The sequence below is a fragment of the Pristis pectinata genome, chromosome 5 (assembly GCF_009764475.1).
Source record: "Pristis pectinata isolate sPriPec2 chromosome 5, sPriPec2.1.pri, whole genome shotgun sequence".
Lineage (NCBI taxonomy): Eukaryota > Metazoa > Chordata > Chondrichthyes > Rhinopristiformes > Pristidae > Pristis > Pristis pectinata.
Genome location: NC_067409.1, coordinates 34,725,974 through 34,749,360, shown reverse-complemented (window position 1 = coordinate 34,749,360; position 23,387 = coordinate 34,725,974). Strand labels below are relative to the sequence as shown.

General features: G+C 43.7%; 1 protein-coding gene across 2 annotated transcripts in view; it reads left to right on the top strand.

The window, feature by feature from the left end:
• The window catches only part of mrc1a (mannose receptor, C type 1a), a 133,316-nt gene that overhangs the window by 38,624 nt on the left and 71,305 nt on the right, over nucleotides 1-23,387 (top strand). For both annotated transcript variants that reach the window (XM_052015898.1, XM_052015897.1), the window contains exons 4-6: nucleotides 6,546-6,710; nucleotides 10,088-10,201; nucleotides 10,682-10,825. In XM_052015898.1, coding sequence (XP_051871858.1) covers nucleotides 6,546-6,710; nucleotides 10,088-10,201; nucleotides 10,682-10,825 — 423 coding nt within the window. The remainder of the gene's footprint in view (nucleotides 1-6,545; nucleotides 6,711-10,087; nucleotides 10,202-10,681; nucleotides 10,826-23,387) is intronic.

Genomic DNA, 23,387 nt, shown 5'->3' with positions numbered 1-23,387 from the left:
AATCATTCCCTCCCACATAGCTCTCCATTTTTCTATCATCCATGTGCCTATCTAAGAGTCTCTTAAATGTCCCTAATGTATCTGCCCCCACAACCTCTGCCAGCAGTGCATTCCACACACCCACCACTCTCTGTGTAAAAAAACTTACCTCTGATATCCTCCCCGTACTTTCCTCTAATCACCTTAAAATTATGCCCCCTCGTGTTAGCCATTTCCACCCTGGGAAAAACTCTCTGGCTATCCACTCGATCTATGCCTCTTATCATCTTGTACACCTCTACCAAGTCACCTCTCATCCTCCTTTGTTCCAAAGAGAAAAGCCCCAACTCCCTCAACCTATTCTCATAAGACATGCTCTCCAATCCAGACAGGATCCTGGTAAATCTCCTTTTCACCCTTTCTAAAGCATGCATATTCATCCTATAGTGAGGTAATCAGAACTGAACACAATTTTCTAAGTGTGGTCTAACCAGAGTTTTATAGAGCTGCAACATTACCTCGCGGCTCTTGAACTCAATCCCTCGAATAATGAAGGTCAGCACACCATATGCCTTCTTAACAAGTCTATGGACTTGGACCCCAAGATCCCTCTGTTCCTCCACACTGCAAAGAATCCTGCCATTAACCCTGTATTCTGCCTTCAAATTTGACCTTCCAAAGTGAATCACTTCACACTTTTCTGGATTAAACTCCATCTGCCAGTTCTCAGCCCAGCCCTGCATCCTATCAATGTCCCATTGTAACCCTTGATAACCTTCTACACTTTCCACAACACCACCAACATTCGTGTCATCTGCAAATTTACTAACCCACCCCTCCACTTCCTCATCCAAGTCATTTATAAAAATCACAAAGAGCAGGGGTCCTAGAACAGATCCCTGCAGAACACCACTGGTCAATGACCTCCAGGCAGAATACGCTCCATCTACAACCACCCTCTGCCTTCTTTGGCCAATCCAATTCCGAATCCACACAGCCAAGCATCCCATGTCTCCCGACCTTCTGAATGAGTCTATCATGGGCAACCTTATGAAACACCTTACTAAAGTCCATATGCACCAAATCCACTGCTCTGCCTTCATCAATGTGTTTTGTCACATCCTCAAAGAATTTAATCAGGCTCGTGAGGCATCACCTGCCCCTCACAAAGCCATGCTGACTGTCCCTAATCAGACTATACTTCTCCAAATGCTCACAAATCCTTTCCCTAAGAATCTTTTCCAATCATTTGCCCACTGCTGAAGTAAGACTCACTGGTCTGCAATTCCCGACTCCCTTTCTTGAACAAAGGATTAACATTTGCCACCCTCCAATCATCTGGTACTACTCCTGTGGCCAATGTGGATGCAAAGATCATCGCCAAGAGCTCCGAAATCTCTTCCCTCACTTCCCATAGTATCCTGGGATATATCCCGTCTGGCTCCAGGGACTTATCTATCCTAATGTTTTTCAAAAGTTCCAGCACATCCTCCTTCTTAACATTGACATGTTCAAGCTTATCAGCCTGTTTTATGCTGTCCTCACAAACGTCAAGGTCTCTCTCACGGGTGAATACTGAAGCAAAGTATTCATTAAGGACCTCCCCTACCTCCTCCGACTCCAGGCACATGTTTCCTTCTCTATCCCTAATCGGTCCTACCTTCACTCTAGTCATCCTTCTGTTCTTCATATATGAGTAGAACGCCTTGGGTTTTCTTTAATCCTACTCACCAAGGCCTTCTCATGTCCCCTTTTAGCTCTCCTAAGTCCATTCTTAAGCTCCTTCCTGGCTACCTTGTAACTCTATAGAGCCCTGTCTGATCCTTGCTTCCTAAACCTTAAGTAAGCTTCTTTCTTCCTCTTCACTAGATATTCCACATCTCTTGTCAACCATGGTTCCTTCACCCTACCATCCTTTTCCTGCCTCAATGGGGCAAACTTATCCAGAATCTCCTGCAAGTGATCTCTAAACAACCTCCACATTTCCATTGTGCATTTCCCTGAGTACATCTGCTCCTAATTTACATTCCCAAGTTCCTGCCTAATAGCATCATAATTTCCCCTCCCCCAATTAAATACTTTCCCATACCGTCTGCTCCTATCCCTCTCCAAGGCAAGGGTAAAGGTCAGGGAGTTGTGGTCACTGGCTCCGAAATGCTCATCCACCAAGAGATCTGACACCTGACCAGGTTCATTGCCGAGTACCAGATCCAGAATGGCCTCTCCTCTAGATGGCCTGTCTACATATTGTGTCAGGAATCTTCCTGGACACACCTAATAAATTCCACCCCATCCAAACCTTTTGTACTAAGGAGGTGCCAATCAATATTTGGGAAGTTGAAACCACCCATGACAACAACCCTGTTATTTTTGCACTTCTCCAAAATCTGCCTCCCAATCTGTTCCTCAGTGTCTCTGTTGCTACGGGGGGGGGGGGGGGGGCAGTCTTTAGAATGCTCCCAATAGAGTGATTGCTCCCTTCCTGTTTCTGACCTCCATCCACACTGACTCCGTGGATGAACCCTCCAGGATGTCTTCCCTTTCTGCAGCTGTGATACTATCCTTGATTAGCAATGCCACTTCCCCATCTCTTTTACCTCCCTCCCTGTCTCTGAATATCCAGCAGCCATTCCTACCCTTGTGACAGCCAAGTCTTTGTAATGGCCACAACATTGTAGTTCCATGTACTGACCCATGTTCTATGTTCATCACCCTTATTCCTGATACTTTTGCATTAGAATAGACACACGTCAACCCATCCAACTGACTGCAGTTTTGCCCTATCAACTGCCTATCCTTCCTCACAGTCTCTCTACACTCTGCACCAACTGCCCCATCCTCTGACCTATCACTCGGCTTCCCATCCCCCTGCCAAACTAGTTTAAACCTTCCCCAACAACTCTAGCAAGGGTATTGGTCTCCGTCCAGTTCAGGTGTAACCTGTCCCTTTTGTACAGGTGGTACCTTCCCCAGAAGAGACCTTGGAGGGTTCTGAGGCAAAATGTGCAGGTTGCTGTCTCTTCACCTCTCAGAGTTCCTCTATCAAATCCAGCCCCGTCGATTCCAAAAGGAGAAGTTGCTGCAAGTCTGTCTGGAGTTGGCACAATTCCCTCTGACTGTTTTGCTTTCTGAACACCTTTGAGGATGAAGAACCTCTTGATGTTCTCCTTGGTTGCTTCCCATCAGTGAATCGGAGAGTCAAAGAGGGGCTTCACGGTTCTCTAACCTGTGTCATCTCTTTCTATTTCCTTGATGTTCTCTGGGGTCAGCAGCTTGACCTTCAACATCCACGTCCCCCTGCCTGCCTTCTGGTCCTCCTGTAGGTAACAGGAGGCTCGAAGAAGACAGTGGTCAGAGAAGAAAACCAGTGTGACATCAGTGGATCTGACCGTGACTGCCTTTGACTTGAAGAGGAAATCTATCTGGGACCGTACTGAGACGTCCGGTCTCAACCAGGTGCATTACGGCTGTGCTCCACCTGAAGGGGTGCTGAAGGCATCGTACAACTTTGCACCTTTTACTGTTTCCATCAGGAGTCTGGAGCTGCTGTCCAGTCTCCTGTCAGCACTGTCAATCGTCCAGCCGCATCGATGATGCAGTTGAAATCTCCGGCTAGAGCAACTGGTTGGGACATCGCCAGCAGCAGTGGGAGCTGCTGCAGGACAGCTACACCAGCTAAGCACAGATTCATGTAATATAAAGATAGCAGGATAATACCATTTGTCTTCTCGAGATGAGTTTAAGGTGCCCACGCCACACTAAGCAGATGTGGCCATCCCATTGTTATATGCTGCATGCTGTGCAATCTCAGCAGCTGGAGACAACAGACAGTGCTGGACCAAGGGTAATACGGTGACCTGGTGCCAGGTGGCCTTGAGTCAGAGCCTGAAGAGCAGCAGGAGGAAGATGAAGGCTGCCAGAGGTACGTCTTTACCCAGCATCCACAGCCGCATTCCCCAAAAGAATGGAGGTAAATTATCAGTGTGTGTTATAGGAGACTTGCTGATAGATGTTGCTCCTGAGGATCCTGGAATATTACAATCCCTAATGATCCTCTCTATACTCCAATCGTTGCCACTGGAATAGTACACCAACAATCCAGTGGGAAAAACCTGATGATGCTTAAAAATCCCTCACATCCTGCTTTGCAGATCCACTAGTTCATATTATAACACATTGATGAATGAATCCTGGCTCCAATTTTTTAAATTGCAAAATGAAAACCTCGCTGTACTTAAGAGTGGGTCCTCACTTAAAGTGCTCAGACCTCTGCATTAGAAAAATATTTTCTGTCAGGATCTTTACACTTGTGGTAAGTTTGTAAAATTTATTTCAGCATTGTTCCAGTGTGCAGTAATTAGAGGAGGCCACTGTAGCCACACCCTTCAGACTTCTCAAATAGTGGGCCTTGTGGGCCTTCTGCTCCACCTTCTTCCATATCCTCCCTATTCCCTCGTTCCCTAGTGCACAGAAGCACAGAATCTCCCTCCTGGCATTGTCCTTGTGGACTAGGACTTGCATGTTCCTTGGTGTGAATCTGGGAGCTGTTTCCCTCACCCTTGTAGCCATGAGGGCTGACATTCCTCCTTGTTTGCTGCACAGCAAAACGTTGTGAAACTGGTGAGGCATCGCTCTGCTTCTATTTCACTTCTTGATTCGAGGTGTAAACCATCTTACTGTCATTCCACAGCACATTTTGGGAAATATTGCAGTATTTTTGTGGGGAACCCAATTTAATTTTGATGCTAAATATAGCCATGTGTGATTGCATCATAAAAAGGTGCAATGCAATTTCTTGGCAATAAAGTGATAAACTTTGTGTTATTAATACGGTTTCAGTTCTAAATCAACACAATCTAAAACAAAGCTTAAAAATTATAGAGACACAAGAAATTCTGCAGATGCTGGAATTTGGAGCAATACACAAAAAGTGCTGGAGGAACTCAGCAGGTCAGACAGCATCCATGGAGGGAAATAAACAGTCGACGTTTCGGGCCAAGACCCTTCATCAGGACTGGAAAGGAAGAGGGCAGAAACCAGAATAAGAAGGTGGGGGGAGGGGGAGGGGCACATACAGGCAGCTTATAGGTGAGTTCAGGTGAGAGGGGGAAGGTAGTGGGTGGGGGAGGGGGAGAAGATGTAATAAGCTAAAAGGTGAGGGGTAGAAGAGGCCAAGGGCTGAAGAAGAAGGAATCTGGTAGGAGAGGGCAGTGGACCATGGAATAAAGGATGGGTGTTTTAGATAAATTTCCCTGTAATTTCATAGGCCTAGATTTTAGGAAGAGAAGCACCCGAACCACATTAACTGGTCAGATTCTCCTTTATCCTTTCCTGGTATGAATTTATAAGGTATCACTTGCTGGTTGTGTGCACACTGGACCAGACATTCAAACACTATTAAGATTGTAACAACCAGGTGGAGCATTTAAAAGATTACTGACAATTCTTCAAAAAATAAAAAAATGAGCACCTAAAACACTTCTGCATAACTAAGATCATTACTGCAAACATAAATAATTAAAAATAGTCAACTTTCTTTTTCCTTGCAGCTGTAAGATGTCCATTAGGGTACATGTCCGAGGTACAGTGAAATATTTTGTTTTGCCTGCCATCCATACAGATCATTTTAACACAGCAGTACATCAAGGTAATACAAGGGAAAAGCAATAACAGAATGCAGAATAAAATGTTACAGTTGCAGATAAAGTGCAGTGCAGGCAGATAATAAAGTGTGAGGCCATGACGAGGCAGATTGTGAGGTCAAGAGTCCATCTTATTGTACAAGAGGTCCGTTCAATTGTCCTATAACAGCGGGATAGAAGCTGTCCTTGAGCCGTGTAGAGGTGCTTTCAGCTTTTGTTTCTTCTGCCCGATGGGAGGGGGGAGAAGAGACAATATCCTGGGTTGGGAGGAGTCTTTGATTACGTTGGCTGCTTTACCGAGACAGCAAGAAGTGTAGACAGAATCCATGGAGGGGAAGCTGCTTTCTGTGATGTGCTAAGCCATGTCCACAACTCTCTGCAGTTTCTTGTGGACATGGGCAGAGTAGCTGCCATACCAAGCCTCGATGCATCCAGATAGGATGCCTTCTATGGTGCATCCATAAAAATTGGTGAGGTTCAATGGGGACATGCCGAATTTCTTTAGTCTCCTGAGGAAGTAGAGGTGCTGGTGTGCAGATCTAGGTCTGACATGGCATAGGATCCATGAGAAGATTCCTTAGTGTTAGTGCTGTTGGACCCCATGTGGATATTCACTGGTTGGAAACTGACAGCAGAGATGGGATGTGAGAAGCCCAAGGCTTAACCTTGCTGGTGTTTACAAGAGTAAATGGCATCAGTTTACTACAGAAATGCGACCATTTCCCAGCAAGGTTTGTCCTACTCTGTCATGACTATGCTGGACCAACTATAAAAAACGGTTTTGAATATTATTGGCAGCTGTGTGAACCTGGTATACCTTTCCATTTGCTGCAGTTTAGTGAATACTGTGCATATTTAGTACTCATTTTTTGAAGTTCATCCAGAGTGATATATATTTACTAATAAAATCTGCTTGCTTTACAGCTAACCTCTGCAATTCTTTCTGGAGTAAAGATTCTTTAACGAGCAAATGTTATCAAGCCAACGGTCAATCAGCTCTAACATGGCATGAAGCAAGAAGAAGTTGTCAGCAACAAAATTCTGACTTGTTGAGTGTGACGGAATTGCACACACAGACATTTCTGTCAGGTAAGAAATTATCGCAGTTACTGAGCAATGATTCTTTAAACTGTCAAACAGCATATTCCATTATCTACACTAGAATACTCTGAGAAACATTTTATTCCAACAGTCACTATCTTTAATAAATTCATGGAAATTATTTTCACTGATTCTGTTTGATTAATATCCCTCAGTGTTATCTTCTGTTTCAAGACTAAACTCCTGAGATCTGGGGCCCTAGGGTCTTTATCTGAGGTTAATCATTTTTATTTATTTCTCTTGGTCAGACTCTTAAATTTCATTGTTTCTAATCCAAGATCTCAAAGCAACAGAGAAATTATAGTGAGAATGGTGGAAGTTTCTGTGGTCATGCAGACCATCTTATCATGCATGGAGGCCCAGGAGAAATAAATAGTTGCAAGATCTCAGAAGTAGCATCTAGAGTGAAACATGGCCTCTGGAATGGATCACCAAACCACTCTCACAAATATTTTGTGAAGTGAACTCAGTCCTGAGTAGGAGTGTTGCAAATTGGCATTGACTGAAGGTTCATGAATGCCCTTATCTGAGCTCTTTTTTTTCTTTTTTTTTACACCCTTCATATAAACTATCTCACTTTAAACTATATATTTCACACATCACTTCTCTGGGAAATGCCACGTGAATTCTGCTCTTCCACAACCTGCTCTAAACTTTACTCATTCCATGGGAAGAAGAAGATATATCCTACCTCTTCAGACCCTGCCAATATTGCTACTTATTATCATATATTTCACAAAGCAGTGGAATACTTAATTTGGTGTGTCTATTTGATTTCAATATGGCATTCATTTTCACATTCCTTAAAATGGCATTTTTATAGTGAGACTAAGTTCTTATTCCATAACAATAACTGCATGACTTAATCAATGTATCTTTATTACTTATGAGATTATACTTGCAATTTTGTCAGTGAATGTAATTTTTCTCACTTGATGATCTCTGTGTCCTTAGGTAGTTTGACATGATTTTCTCTCTAGCACTTAAGCTGTTTTCTCATTGTATTCCATTTGGCTTTACACTCTCAGTTGTATCCAAGTTGCATATACCATGGGAAATATGGTTGTCATGATCTTAATTTCTGCTTCTGTCTTTATACATCTCCATGTTACTTCGAATTTCACCAGCATTTCTTGTTGTCACAAACACAACAACGTATGGTCAGTTCAAGTTATTATCAGGCTGCAATTTAGCTGTAACAACTTCTAATAAAATGAGCAGTTAATTTCACTAATTTCAATGAGTAATAGTTATCGTTCAACTGTATCAAAATGATATTGCACAGCACATAACAATACTCAATTATCTGGTGAAATTCAAAAAAATTGCAGATGCTGGAAATCTAAAGCAAAAACAGAAAATGCTGGTCACATCTTTGGGAAGGGAAATAGAGTCAATGTTTCAGCTCGGAGACTCTACATAAGAACAGACGTTCTGGGTCTCTGACCTGAAATGTTAACTCTGTTTCTCTTCTCACTGATGTGGCCTGACCTGCTGAGTACTTCCAGCAGCTTCTGTTTTTGCCTCACAGGAAACACATTCTTTATGTAAGGTGCCTCAGGCAGGAAGTGATAAGGGAAGTTTCCATAAGGACATGAGTACAGTTTGTGAATGCCTGCACTTTGGGGAAGGCTGTAGAGCAGACAAATATCTATGCCAACTTTTCCTGCTTTTGTGGATACAGAGAAAGTAAACAAAATGCACTTTCCTTGAGTGCAAAATTTGGGTGACCTTCCTAATGGAGCAGCGTGTAGCATTATGAGATCGAGCAGTCACTTAGAATGATCCTGGTGCCAGGAGGTGGTGGGTGACTGTAACCTGTCAAAGCACGTGTGTGAGGTTGCTTTTGAGATTGTGGTAGGTTAGAGACGTCAATGAAACAAAGAAGCCAGTTTGACTATCAGTCCCCATGGTTTTCAATAGTATAGCAATGTTTTCATGGAGCTGTGTGAATGAATTTCTAACCCATAATGTCTTTTTCCATCCTTTTGAAATTTTCATTAATAATTGGTTGAGGATGCACTGAAATATTATTGTGACTCATTATGTTTACCAATAAGTTGACATTATTTATATGTCATATCGTATCATATCCTGTTGGAGATTCATGTGCCATGATTATCCTGTAATAATCTGCTTTTGGCATATATTACCTTTTGATGTTGAAAAAGGGTGAGATCATGAGTTAACTTAAGTAAAGCCCACTGCAATCCACCAAGCTCTTCTTCTTCTTTTTAAGTGGGCATAGATCGAAAAGCCAGTTTTCAACAGCACCTCAGTTTCTGTCTTGGAACCTTGCAGCCTAACGGCATGAATATTGAATTCTCCCACTTTAGTTAATCCTCATCTTGCCCCCCTCCTTCCCCACAACCCCCACCCTCCACCATGCTCCTTCTCTTCTTCCCTTTACTAGCCTCCTTTTTTTCTACCTCTATTTTTTCCCTCCCTACTTACCTTTAACCCATTCCTCGGTGAATCTGTTCTCCACTCCTCCGCATATGCTTGTCAGTATCTCTTACCTACATCTACCTATCACCACCCTGTGCCCTCCCTGCCCTCCCCTTTTTTGTCCACCTATCACTGCTCTGCTTTTCCCTCCTATATATTGGGCTACCCCCTTTTCTTCTCTTCAGTCCTGAAGAAGGGTCCTGACCCAAAATGTTGACCATCTGCTTTTCTCCACGGATGCTGCCTGGCCTGCTGAGTTCCTCCACCATCATAGTGTTTTTCATCTAGATTCCAGCGTCTGCAGTCCTTTGTTTCTCTTCATTATCATCCTGCTTGCCAAATGTGCGCACCAGGCTCTCTCACTTCTCCTAATCATCTACAAGCAGTAAAGCAAAGGATCATCTTAGAAATATTACATAATACTGATTCATGCTTTATAGTCAGGATGCCTTAAGTGATTTTAGCTGACTCATTCTACAGTGTGTGTCTTACTGCTGAACCTCCATCAGCTCTTGGATCACTACAGAAACATTCTACTGTTTAACTATACGAGTTGAAATAATCTCATTAGTGAACCACTTTCCAGTCAGATATTTAATGGTTTCTTCACAGAAACTGTTATTTAGTGCGTTACTGTCCGTAAGTAACCTCACAACGTGAACTTACAGAATGTTGGAATTCTTGACTATTCTATTATGAGGGTTTTGCTTTAAGACATGTTAAAATGTTAATAAGTACTCATGGGATTACAACCCAGCACTACAACCCTTCAAGATTTCTCTATTCCTTCAGCAAAGTGCTTTTGAAGGACAGTCACTGTAAGAAATGTGACAGCAAACTTATGCACAGAAAGCTCCAACAAACATGGTGTCTTGAGTAACATTTAGCTCTGAGAAACACATCTATGTCTTATTCAGGCCTGTTGCAAAATCTAAGAACACCACTGTGGATTGGACTAAGCACCCAGGATTTCGAGAGCGGGTGGCAATGGAGTGACCAAAGCCCCTTCAGATACTTGAACTGGGCTCCTGGTAAGTAATAGCAAAACATGTTTTTTTACATCTTAGAAGAAATGAAAAATAAAGTCGCAAGCACTTCTTGAGCTGCTCTAAGTCCCCATTGCTCCTGCTCTGGTGTCCCCAGAGTTGGAGGGTTAGACTGTTGCCTTTATAACTGTCTCCATTAGTATTCTATCCATTATGAATTTGACCTCAAATTCCAGTTGGGATAAGTAACACTTGTAGAGAAGCCATTGTTAGTAAATCAATGTTTTGATGAGCATGTATCAAAAACTTAAGCTTACTTGTTGTCTCCACAGATACTGACTAGCTTGTCGAACTAAATGTTTATTAGCTAAGCTGATCACTTTCATAATAAACATATATAACCGATATTTATACTTAATTTCAAGCTACACTGCAGGGACAACATTATCTGTGCATTAATTGGAGCATTATATTTAGCATCTTAACACTTCATTACTGGTTTTATATTTCTTTCTATTTGTAAAGGTCATCCGTCATCTGGCAGGGAAGACACATGTGTGGCCTTGAATCCATCAGTGGCATCAAAGTGGGAAAGCAAAGATTGTTCTCTGAAACTGGGATATATTTGTCAAGGTAACACCAAAGCTTTGAAGACTGTTCCACCTCAAGGTATGTTAAACTTTATATACAAAATCAGAGAATTAACAGCTCCTAACTCTAAAGCTTTCAAAGTAATATGACAATATCAAATCATTTTAGCACTTAATACCAAAGGTCAAGCAATTCACTGAAGTGCACATCAGTGTGGAAATTAGATCAGACAATACCACATTTTTTTTGCCTGCTTTGCAATGCAAGTTCATTCAAACTAAAACATCAATGAAAATTTGGGATATCAACAGTATTGTACAAAGTCAATGATATTCTTCCTCAGTATTCTGTGTGTCTGATGTACTAATGCATGGAGAATCTGTGAGAGAAGTAGATTGAGAAGTCTGCTTCTGTTTGTCTTAAGCAGCAAGTCCCAGATTAGCCCGGGAAAGTTATTGGAATCTATCCTCAAGGATGGGGTTACGGAATACCTAGAGGTGCAAGGCAAGATAGGTCCTAGCCAACATGGTTTTGTGAAGGGAAGATCCTGCCTGACCAACCTATTGGAGTTTTTTGAAGAAATCACAGGTAGGGTGGATAAGGGAGAAGGGGTAGATGTTGTGTATTTAGACTTCCAAAAGGCCTTCGATAAGGTGCCTCATAAGATACTGATTAATAAGATGAGAGGTCATGGAATTACGGATAGGATAACAGAATGGGTGGAGCATTGGCTGGTTGGCAGGAAGCAAAGGGTGGAAATAAAAGGATCTTGTTCTGGTTGGCTACCGGCTACTAGTGGTGTTCCGCAGGGGTCGGTGTTGGGGCTGCTCCTTTTTACCTTGTACATTAACGATTTGGATGATGGAATAAATGGTTTCGTGGCTAAGTTTGCGGATGACACCAAGATAGGTGGAGGAGTAGGGAGTATTGAGGAGATAGGAAGGTTGCAGAGAGACCTAGACAGTTTAGGAGAATGGGCAAGGAAATGGCTGATGAGATTCAATGTTGAGAAATGTGCAGTTGTACACTTTGGAAACAGAAATAAGTAGGCAGATTATTATCTAGAAGGAGAGAAAATTCAAAGTACGGAAGTACAAAGGGACTTGGGGGTATTCATGCAGGATACCTTAAAGGTTAACCACAAGGTCGGATCGGTGGTAAAGAAAGTGAATGCTATGTTGGCATTCATTTCAAGAAGTATAGTGTATAAAAGTAAGGAAGTGTTGATGAGGATCTACGGGGCACTAGTGAGGCCTCATTTGGAATAATGTGCGCAGTTTTGGGCCCCACATCTTAGGAAGGATGTGCTGACTTTGGAGAGGGTTCAGAGGAGATTTACGAGAATGATTCCAGGAATGAAAGGGCTTATGTATGATGAGCGTTTGTCGGCTCTTGGACTGTACTCGCTGGAGTACAGAAGAATGAGAGGGGACCTCATAGCGACATTTAAAATGTTGATAGGAAAGGACAGAGTAGATGTGGCTAGGCTGTTTCCCTTGGTGGGTGAGTCCAGGACCAGAGGGCACAATCTTAGAATTAGAGGGTACAGTTTCAAAACAGAGATGAGGAGAAATTTCTTTAGCCAGAGGGTGGTGAATTTGTGGAACTCCTTGCCACGTACAGCAGTGGAGGCCAGATCAGTGGGGGTGTTCAAGGAAGAGATAGATAGATATCTAAATAGTAGGGGTATCAAGGGATATGGGGATAAGGCCGGATATTGGGATTAGAATAGGGTTTTTTTCTCTCCCCACCCCCCCCCCCCATTCCTCATTTCTCATTTCTTTTTTTCCCTTTTCCTTGGAGCAGACTGGATGGGCCAAATGGCCTGCTTCTGCTCCCTTGTCTTGTGATCTTGTGAAACCAGACTCAAGTAAGTTTATTTGAAGGTAGGCACTTACCCAGCACCCCTTTGGCCTCCTCCAATCTCTCCTCCAATTCTTCTGCATGTCAATCAGCACTCTCTCCCCAAAACTTCACTTATGCTCCCTGACCATCCTTCCTACTCTTGGGTCTCTGTCCTCTGTGACCACTGGACCTGGCCCCAGACCTGACCCCTGCACTTAAGTGATTTAAATAGGGGCAGGCATAGTAGCGTAGTGGTTAGCGTAACACTATTACAGTGCCAGTGACCTGGGTTTAATTCTGGCCGCTGTCTGTAAGGAGTTTGTACGTTCTCCCTGTGACTGTGTGGGTTTCCTCCGGGTGCTCCAGTTTTCTCCCACATTCCAAAGACGTATGGGTTAGGAAGTTGAGGGCATGCTATGTTGACACCAGAAGCGTGGCGACATTTGTGGATTGCCCCCAGAACATTCTACGCAAAAAGATGCATTTCACTGTGTGTTTTGATGTACATGCAACTAATAAAGATATCTTATCTCTCTTATATTTACTTTATGTGCTTCACAAGAGCAGCATTTCCCAGCAGCAGAGCAAAGAACAAAAACATGTTTATCAGCCTGCTACAAACTGTCTCACTAATGCACCTGTTGATTCCAGCTGGTGCAGAAGTGAATACCACTTACTGAGATGGAATGATGAGCTTTTGGCTCCAGACAAGCTTCTGTGTGAGAATTGGGGATGGATTCTCCATAATCATAGCCATCTTTGCAATTTGACACGCAGGCCAGACATTGCACTGAGGATTCTGCTCTGACTCCATACCAGCCTTATCTGTTGTTGTCCACACAGGGCAACATTATTTTGCAACTTCTTCCACTGACAATCTGGCACACTGCCTTTCCTTTGCCTGGAGCTCATTTCTGCCAGGCTCCTCTCCACATAGCCCATGCATCTATTTTCTGCATTTTTATCTTGCGTAGTGCCAGTATCTGACCAATGTTAAATGCAGTAAGTAAGTTTATTCTTTCTCTTCCCCACCATCATCCTCCTGTGGTCTCTTTCATGGTTGGATGGTAGGGGCTGTGTGGTATATATGGAAAGCATTCAACAATAAAGGTATAAAAAGAGCACAGCTAAACTATGCAGATAGATATCTTTATTAGTCACATGGACATCAAAAACACACAGTGAAATGCATCTTTTGCGTAGAGTGTGCTGGAGGCAGCCCGCAAGTGTCGTCACGCTTCCAGTGCCAACATAGCATGCCCACAACTTCCTAACCTGTACGTCTTTTGGAATGTGGGAGGAAACCGGAGCACCCGGAGGAAACCCAAGCAGACGTGGGGAGAACGTACAAACTCCTTACAGACAGTGGCTGGAATTGAAACCGGGTTGCTGGCACTGTACACTACCATGCCTTCTTGAGTTTTTTTGTAAATGGCCAGCATTCATGTGGACAAAATATTCTGTTCAATCTGCAAGGGAGGGAGGGAGGGAAGACAGGGTTTTCTCAGACATATCTCAGACTTACAAGAATATTGCCAGGACTTGAGGGCCTGAGTTATAGGGAGAGGTTGGGCAGGCTGGAACTTTATTCCTTGGAGCATAGGAGACTGAGGGATGACCTTATAGAGGTGTGTAAAATTATGAGGGGCATAGATAGAGTGAGTGCACAACAGTTTTCATCCCATGGAATGGGAACCGAAAACTAGGGAGCATAGATTTAAGGTGAGAGGAGAAAGATTTAAAAGGGACTTGAGGGGCAACTTCTTCACATGGAGGGTGGTGCGTACATGGAATGAGCTACCAGAGAAAAAAGTTGATGCTGGTAAAATAACAACATTTAAAAGAAATTTGGATAAATATATGGATAGGAAGGGTTAAAAGTGATACGGGCCAAACGCAGGCAAATGGGACTAGTTTAGGTGGATACCTTGGTCGGCATGGAAGAGTTTGGCTGAAGGGCCTGTTTCTGTGCTCTATGACCCTATGAAGAACAAAATGCTGGAAACACTCAGAAGCTCAGGTATGATCTGTGACAGAGATACAGAGTTAAAGTTTTAGTTTGAAGACCTTTTTTCATAAACTGGGAAAGAGAGAAAAATAAGTTAGTTTTAATTTGCAGAGAAGGTGAGGGAATATCTCCAAGAGGGTGAGACCAAGTCAAATAGGTTAATCGGGGAAGTTAAAGGGTGATTACACTTCTTCCTCTGTGTTATGTGTTGCTAACAGCAGGCTGTGGGTCATGCTCAGCAGGTCAGGCTGTGCTATTTGAGAGATGAAAACTGAGCCAATATCAGAGATTGATGTGTCAGCAGTAAAGTCCAATTCTGATACAGAGAGAGAATGCAACTTACCTAAAGTTGGAGAGTTTGATATCAAGCCCGGAATACTGTAGTGGGCCTAGACAAAAGCTTCCCTGTGACAGTGATGTAGAATTAAAGTGACAGACAAAAGGAAGCTCAGGGTTATTCCTGTGGACTGAATGCAGATGTTCTGCAAAGCAGTCACTCTTTTTCCCAGGGAAAGGGAATCAAAAACTAGACGGAATAGATTTAAAGTAAAAAGGAAATGAGGGGCACACAGAGGGTGGTGTGTATATGAAACAAGTTGCCAGAGGGAGTAGCAGAGGCAGGCACAATAACAGCATTTAAAACACACTTGGATAGGTATGTGGATAGGAAAGGTTTCGAGAATATGGGCCAAATGTGGCCAGATGGGACTAGCTTAGATGGGCATCATGGTTTGCATGGACAAGTTAGGCTGAAGGGCCTGTTTCCATGCTGTATTACTCTATGACATACCTGCTGCACTGGACTAGATTGTTGCAATGTCCTGTAGGAGGAGGACAAACCCAATCCAGCTAATTACAGCCCATTCTTTATCATCAGCAAAGTAATGGAAGCCATCACCAACATTGCTATCAGATGGCACTTACTCACCAAGAATATCCACGTCCAATTTGTGTTTCACCAGGATTGCTCCACTCCAGATTCTTCACAGCCTTGGGTCAAACATGGACCAAAGACTTCCAGAGGTGAAGTAGAATGACAGCCCTTGATATCCAGGCAGTTTTTGACTGAATGTGGCCTGAAGGAGCCCTGGTAAAACTGCAACCAGTGGGCATCAAAGGGAAAACACTTCGATGCCTGGAGTCATACCTCAGACAAAGGATGATGGTTGTAGTCATTGCAGGTCAATCCCGACCCCGAGACATCTCTGCAGCCTGACATGTTGAGTATTTCCAGCACTTCTCTGTTTTTATGTCAGATTTTCAGCATCTGTAGAAGTGGAGGACTGACTTGACAGTAAAACAGAGACACAAGAGATTCTGCAGATGGCAACATATACAAAATACTGGAGGAACTCAGCAGGTCAGGCAGCATCCATGGAGGGAAATAAACAGTCAATGTTTCAGGTCAGGACCCTTCCTCAGGACTGGAAATGAAGAGGGCAGAATTCAGAATAAAAAGGTCAGGGGAGGGGGAGGAGCACAAGCTGGCAGGTGATAGGTGAGTCCAGGTGAGAGGAGAAAGGTAGTGGGGGGGGGGGGGGGACAGAGGGAGTGGTTACTGGAAGTTGGGGAAATCGATTTTGATGCCATCAGGTTGGAGATTATCAGGTTGTAAGATCAACACCTCATATTCCGTCTTGGCAGTCTCCAACCTGATGGCATCAACACCAATTTCTCTAAACTCTGGTAACTCCTCCCCTCTGTTTTCCCCTTTTATTCCCCCCCCCACCTTTTGTTTTCCCTCATTCCTGTGGCTCCCTCACCCCTTCTCTTTCCCCTCCCCTGTCCTCACATCCTGCCCATCACCTCCCTCTGGTTCCCCACCTCCTTCCCTTTATTCCATGGTCTACTGTCCTCTCCTATCGGATTCCTTCTTCAGCTCTTTGCCTCTTCCACCTATCACCTCCCAAATTCTCACATCACTCCCTTTCAGCCCCCACTCCCCCCCACCCACCTACCTTTCCCCCTCACCTGGACTCACCTATCACCTGCCAGCTTGTGGTCCTCCCCCTCCCCTGACCTTTTTCTTCTACCCTCTTCCTTTCCAGGCCTGATGTAGGGTCTTGACCCGAAATGGCCACTGTTTATTTCCCTCCATAGATGCTGCCTGACCTGCTGAGTTCCTCCAACATTTTGTATGAGTTGTTACTGAACTGACAGTGGCTGGATGCTACATGCTCCATTTGGAAACATCAGCCACAGACAGTGAGACCCAATCCATTCACTCCAAGTGCTGCAAGGACATAGTTGTTTTACTTGATGACTTTGAACTTAGTCATGAGTGGGGATGTCTGGCAGTCTGTGTCTAAGTGGGGCTAGGTATGTCAGCCTGTGTCTATGTGCAATAGTATGAGGTGGTGCCTGGCAGTTTGTGTCTAAGTGGGGCTGTTTATGGTGGTAACTGCCCAATTGTTTCTGAGTGGGACTGTGTGTGGGGATGTCTGTCACTTTGTCTCTCTGTGGAGCTCTGAGTGCATTGTTGTCTCCTGGGTCTGACATTTTAGTTGAAATTGATACATGCGAGATAAGTCTGAAAGGGGAGAGCTCTTACCTTGGCATATCTGGTCAGGTCGTGTCACTTTAGCAGTACTGCTGCATTTTATAAGGTGTGAAACTGCATGCAGGGAGCTCAAAGTCACTTCCTGCCAGATTTTCCCTGAGGGTTGCCCTGGATGATGTGGCATGGGGACAAATGATCAAACTGTGATGTATTATAGCACATCATGGATTTCAAAAGACCATTTCATTTCACCTGATATGCCCACTGGTGAATCAGGCAAATTGGTGGGATGCTAATTCTGTACACTCCCAATCCCCCTTATTACCTCCCCTTACCCTGACCCCTCCTCCTGCTCCGCCCTGTTCCCTCCCCTCCATCCACCTCCTATCCTTCATCACACTCTTCACTCCTGTACCACCCCCAATCCCTCTCACCCCTTTCCTCTCCCAGCCTGTCTACACCCCCCCCCACCCTTCCTCCTCTAGCCCCAACTGCTGGGGCTTTACCATCCCCCCTGACCTCCCCCTCTCTGAGGCTGAGCGGTCTGTTCTCAGCAAAGGCCTCAATTTCGTACCTCTGCATCCCACCTCAACGAATTCTGAGGTCAGCATGATGCCAAGCTCTTTTTCAGCCACCCCTACCTCTGTGCCTTTTTTAAATCGCTTTCAATTCCTCTCACTTTCTACAGACCAAGGGCATAGTTATGGGCATTCGCATGGGCCCCAGCTATGCTTGTCTCTTTGTTGGCTCCGTTGAACAATCTCTGTTCCAAACCTACTCCGGCCCCATTCCTTTTTCTTCGCTATATCGACGACCTATTGAGACGGCATTGGTACCATCTCTTGCACCTGTGCGGAACTCGACGGTTTCATAAGTTTCGCCACAAATTTTGACCCAGTTCTCCAATTCACTTGGACTATCTCTGACACCTCTCTCTCCTTCCTTGATATTTTCATCTCCATCTCAGCAGATTCCTTATCTACCGACATCTTCTACAAATCCACTGATGCCCACAGCTACCTTGATTACAGCTCCTCCCACCCTGTCTCTTGCAAGGACACTATCCCTTTTTCTCAATTTCTCCGCATCTGCCACATCTGCTCCATGATGAGGCTTTCCACTCCAGGACATCTGAGATGTCCAACTTCTTTACTAACCATGGCTTCCCCCCTACTGTGGTCAAGAGAGCTTGCACCCACATCTCTGCCACTTCCCGCACCTCTGCTCTCACCCCCACCCCTCCCAGACCCATGAGGCATAACGTCCCCCTTGTCCTCACATTTCATCCCACCAGCCTACGCATCCAACACATCGTTCTCTGCCACTTCCACCGTCTCCAATGGGACCCCACCACCAAGCATATCTTCCCCTCCCCACCCCTTTCTGCCTTTCGCAGGGACCACTCTCTCCATGACTCCCTAATTCACTCCTCCATCCCCACCCATGCTGCTCCCACCCCTGGGACTTTCCACTGCTCCTACACCACCTCCATCATCTCCATCCAGGGACCCTTTTGGGTGAGACAGAGATTCACCTGCACCTCCCTTAATATCATCTAGTGTATTCAGTGCTCCAAGTGTGGCCTTCTCTACATTGGCAAAGCCAAGTGCAGCCTAGGTGACTGTTTTGCAGAACACATGTGCTCCGTAACCGTGATCTGCATCTCCCTGTTGCCAGTCACTTCAACTCCCCCTCCCACACTATCACAGATATGTCAGTTCTCAGCCTCCTCCACTGCCAGGAGAAGTCCAAATGCAAACTGGAGGAACAGGACCTCATTTTCCATCTTGGGACCTTGCAGCCTAATGGCGTGAACATTGAGTTCTCCCACTTTAAGTATTCCCTGCAAACCTCCCCCACACCCACCCCCAACCATGCCTCTTCTTTTCTTCCCTTTCCTATCCTATCTCTCTTTTTTCTACCCCCCTTTTTTCCTCCTTACCTTTGACCCATCCCCTGGTGGATCTGCTCTCCCCACCTCCCCTGCACCTACCTATCACTATCTCTTACCTGCATCTACCTATCACCACCTTGTGCCCTCCCTGCTTTCCCTCTTTTGTCCACTTGTCACAGCTCTGCTTTTCCCTTCCTATCTTCAGCCCTGAAGAAGGGTCCTGACCTGAAAAGTTGACCGCCTGCTTTTCTCCACAGATGCTGCCTGGCCTGCTGAGTTCATCCAGCATCATCGTGTTTTTCATTCAAGTGAGAAGTCACATGATTCATCCTCACATGGATGATATCGGCATTAAGGTCACACTCCCACCCTGCTCCTTACCCAGAAGCCTACATGTAAAAATTTTCATAGATCTGCCCCAGCAAAAATGTGAATGGGATTTCATCTATATAGTTGATATCAGTTAACTGTCTTCAAGATATTGGTGGTCATTCCATCACCTACAATTATATCTGAACAAGATATTAAATCAACCTGCCTTTTCATTTGATTGTGATCGACATCTCCACTCAAACGTATCACTGGGAAGTTTGCCATGGAAAATGTGAATATCACAGTGTCAAATGAGTATCTTAACTTTGGGTTTGAGTGCACTGTTAAAGTGGAAGCAGGAGACACTTTATTCTGAATGTATTATTGTTTACCAGCTGGGTGTCTATGGTGACATGAAGAAAGGGCTCCATGATAGGATTGAAGGATGAATTAAGCAGAGTACCGTACTGACTTCTGTACGATATTTTCATTAGCGATATAGAGGAACAATACTTAAATTCCAGAATGTTACTTCTGTTTTTCTAATTTACACTAAATTAATTGGTTCCAGGTTGGTTTTAATAAATTACATGAATGTGGCAGTATATAGCAGATGTCAGCAATCAAGTTAGAAAATTCGGGCAGCTTTATAACAGAGAATGGTAACTGTTGAAGGTACTGTAACCTGAGACAGCAGTTGATCGCTCCATAAAGGGTCTGCAAACAATATAAAATATTTAAACATGGTTACAAATACATGTATGATATTTACCTAAAACTTTATATTGGTAGGACCATCAAATGCAAATTGTTTTTAGCCTATTTAGGGTGATGGTATGTCCAGACTTGTGTATGGCACTATTCTATTTCTTTCTCTTTGTTTTGGCTCTGCACATGAAACAGAAATGAAAATGTCAGAAAACATTGAGTTCTGAGGACAGGCTGGAATTAAGCTTAGTGCAACGCTCAAAGCTAGAAATTTTAAAATGGTGCAAGGAATAACACTCATGAGACTTAATCTTCCTCACTCCCACAGCTCTGCATCCAATGGATTATGTTTCTGTTATTTCCTCCTTTTCTGTGCACTCAGTTGGATAATTGATCTGAAATAGATGGTAATGGCAGCACTAAATAGGTATGAAATCCACAGGTGCAGAGTTAGAAAAGGTGATGCAAAGCATTTATTTTAAGATAATTTCATCATCGGAGCAGGGAGGCTGTTGAAAAGGAACCTCACAAGTCGCTTACAGAAGAAATCAATTGCAATTATAGGGTTACTTGCTGGTTAATGTGATTATCAGTCATGGACAACCTCAAAGCATGCCTTGATTATCTCAAGAAATCAGAGAGAAAGGTCTTGGTGTTTATTTTTCTAAATTAACTGCAGTGTTGAGTAAAGGGTTGCACTGTTAATCAGATTTAATGATGGATGTGAAGTTTTTTTTCTCCGAGTGACCACAGGCTTGTAAAGTAACTTATAAAAGTGCTGAAACTAGAATTGTTCCATTTCCCAACATCTTTCTCAGGTGGGAGTCTAACCCCACCACTGGGATGCTGGGAATGTTGGTGACCTGCTGATGTAAAGGCCAGGAGACTCAGTTCCCAGCACATGACAAGGGGTTGGAGAGCGATCAGTGGCACCAGGGAGAGGGCAGCTAGGGGGTCTGATGTTCAGTGACCAGCAAAGAACTGCATCGATCCGCCTACTATCTGGCCAGAGTTGAAATAAGCACACATAGTTATAACAGTAATTGCTTGTATGTGGGTTGCCCATTTTGGCACTAAAAATATTGGTTAAAACTAGGCTGCATCATTTCTGTCCAGGTACGGAGTTCAGAATAACGGAAGTTCTATGTAATATTTTGTTTAAGACTTTAATATCCTTTCTAAAATGGGTTGCCTAAGACATTACACAGGCACTCTAATTGTAGCTGAACTAAGTTCTTTAATTCCCGGAAGATCAATCAATAATGGACAACTCTAGATTAGTCGTGCTTGCTAAGAGAAAAGGAAGTAAACAGGAAAATACTTATCATGGACCATGGGATTTTGTGTCAGATGGGAGGTGTGCTTTCCAAAGCAAAAAATTCTCAGTGCTGACTCCTGAAAAAAGTGCCAAACTTTTGGCTCCAATCCATAAAGGAACTGAATCACACCCAAGTTTTTCCTACAGTTTCTGAACTGGCTGTTTCTTTACCCTTCATCCACAGACCTCTGTTCCCAGTTGAAGGTAGTTCTTGAGCATTTCAAATATACTATGGGTCTTCTTCTTATGCATTCGCTGGGGATCAAGGATTCCACTCCAGTCTTGCGGTTTCTGAGGTGGTTGATGAGGCCAGTGTAGGAACTGCAGACTCTTCCACAGATGGGGCAGGAGGTGGCTGATGGGCGGATAGATCAATTGTAAGACCACATCTGGAATATGGTTCACCATTCTGGTCTCTATATCAAGAGGAATAGAGATTCATTACAAAACATTCATGGAAGAGTGCTCAGGAAGACTACAGATCTCAGGGAACTCAATGATGAGGAGAGTTCCTATTAGTAAAATTTGTTTTTGTGAAACACATAACGAGGGGAATCAAGGCAAAATCCTCAATAAAGGAACAGATCAGGCAGATGAAAGCAGATTATTGAACATGGGGAAAAGGGACAGGGCTTGTGAACCAGATTCCACCCGTCATTTATCAGATTTTGTGCTTTTCATCCAGTGGAAGAATATTTTAGTGAAGCTAATTATTTGAGTTTTAATTATCATGCCTGAAATAGAGCTAAATCAACATCTATTTCCGATGAACTATGGAAATTGTAAAGCATTCCTTGATTTGTTTCAGGTGTTTAATGGTAGGAACCTAAAGGTTATTTTTCTGTTACTTTCTATGAACTGGAACTTTGGGTGAGTTTCTCCCCGTGTCTGTGTGGGTTTCCTCCGGGTGCCCAGGTTTCCTCCCACATTCCAAAAGATGTACGGGTTAGGAAGTTGTGGGCATGCTATGTTGACGCTGGAAGCATGGCAACACTTGCGGGCTGCCCCCAGAACACTCTACGCAAAAGATGCATTTCTTTCTAATAATGACCAGTTTTTCCATTTTGCTGGTTTATCTTGTAAATGGTGAAGGTCAAATATGCATCTCCTGCCTTTTCACAAAGAAGTACATGTTACTTAGGGCAGAATACGACTTTTGTTCTGATCCACTCTGACCTTTCTCCACTCAGGGAATCAATATGATGTGTTTTCCTTTTCTTCTTTTTCCTCAGGTGCAACTGAACTGATGTTGCACACTTTCCTTCTTGAATTACGAGAGTGGTCTGGAGGGAAGTAAGGGTAACAGGAGGGGATGGTCCTGGCTGTTTGAGGCTGTGGGATGTGCTCAGTCTAGGATGGGGTTGAGCCTGGGGCTGTGGGTGGAGTTAGCCACTGGAGGATCAGTGCCTTATTAGGTGGAGGTAGACCTCTGGAAGATCATAGGCTTTGATAATCAGGGAGCCAAGGGAATGTGGGTAATCAGTGGTGCTGGGGTTTTGGCCAAGGGAAAGCAATTAAGAGTAGGTCCTTCTTTAATGCGGTCCCTGTCTATGTGTGTTCTTTTTAAATCTAAGTGTTCTATGAACAGGTTCTATAATTTATGAACTGGTCTAAAAAAAGGTTACTTCTGCAATGTTGTGGTTTAAAGTGAACAATGTCATAAATTATAGAATCATACAACACAAAAACAAGCCCTTCAGTCCACTATGTCCATGCTGACCATTGAGTACTATTAAATATGGCTCTTAATGTGTGTCTGATGCAGACAATAAGTAGGATGTGTGACTCATGCTGAAATTGCCTGGTCAAATTTCTAGAGTAGAGCCAAACAGCCCATAAATGACCATTATTATGTTTCACTACGGGATAAGTACATTTTCAATTTTTACATTATCTAATTTGTAAGTAATTCTGTCTGATTGCCTATTTGAGTGCATCTCTTCGTGATTTCTATGGTGTATTACTGAGAGAGATGGTTGACAAGGAGTTGGTACATTTATACATCCCGAACAACATTATCATGTATCCACATAATTCAATGTAAAATGGTGTATG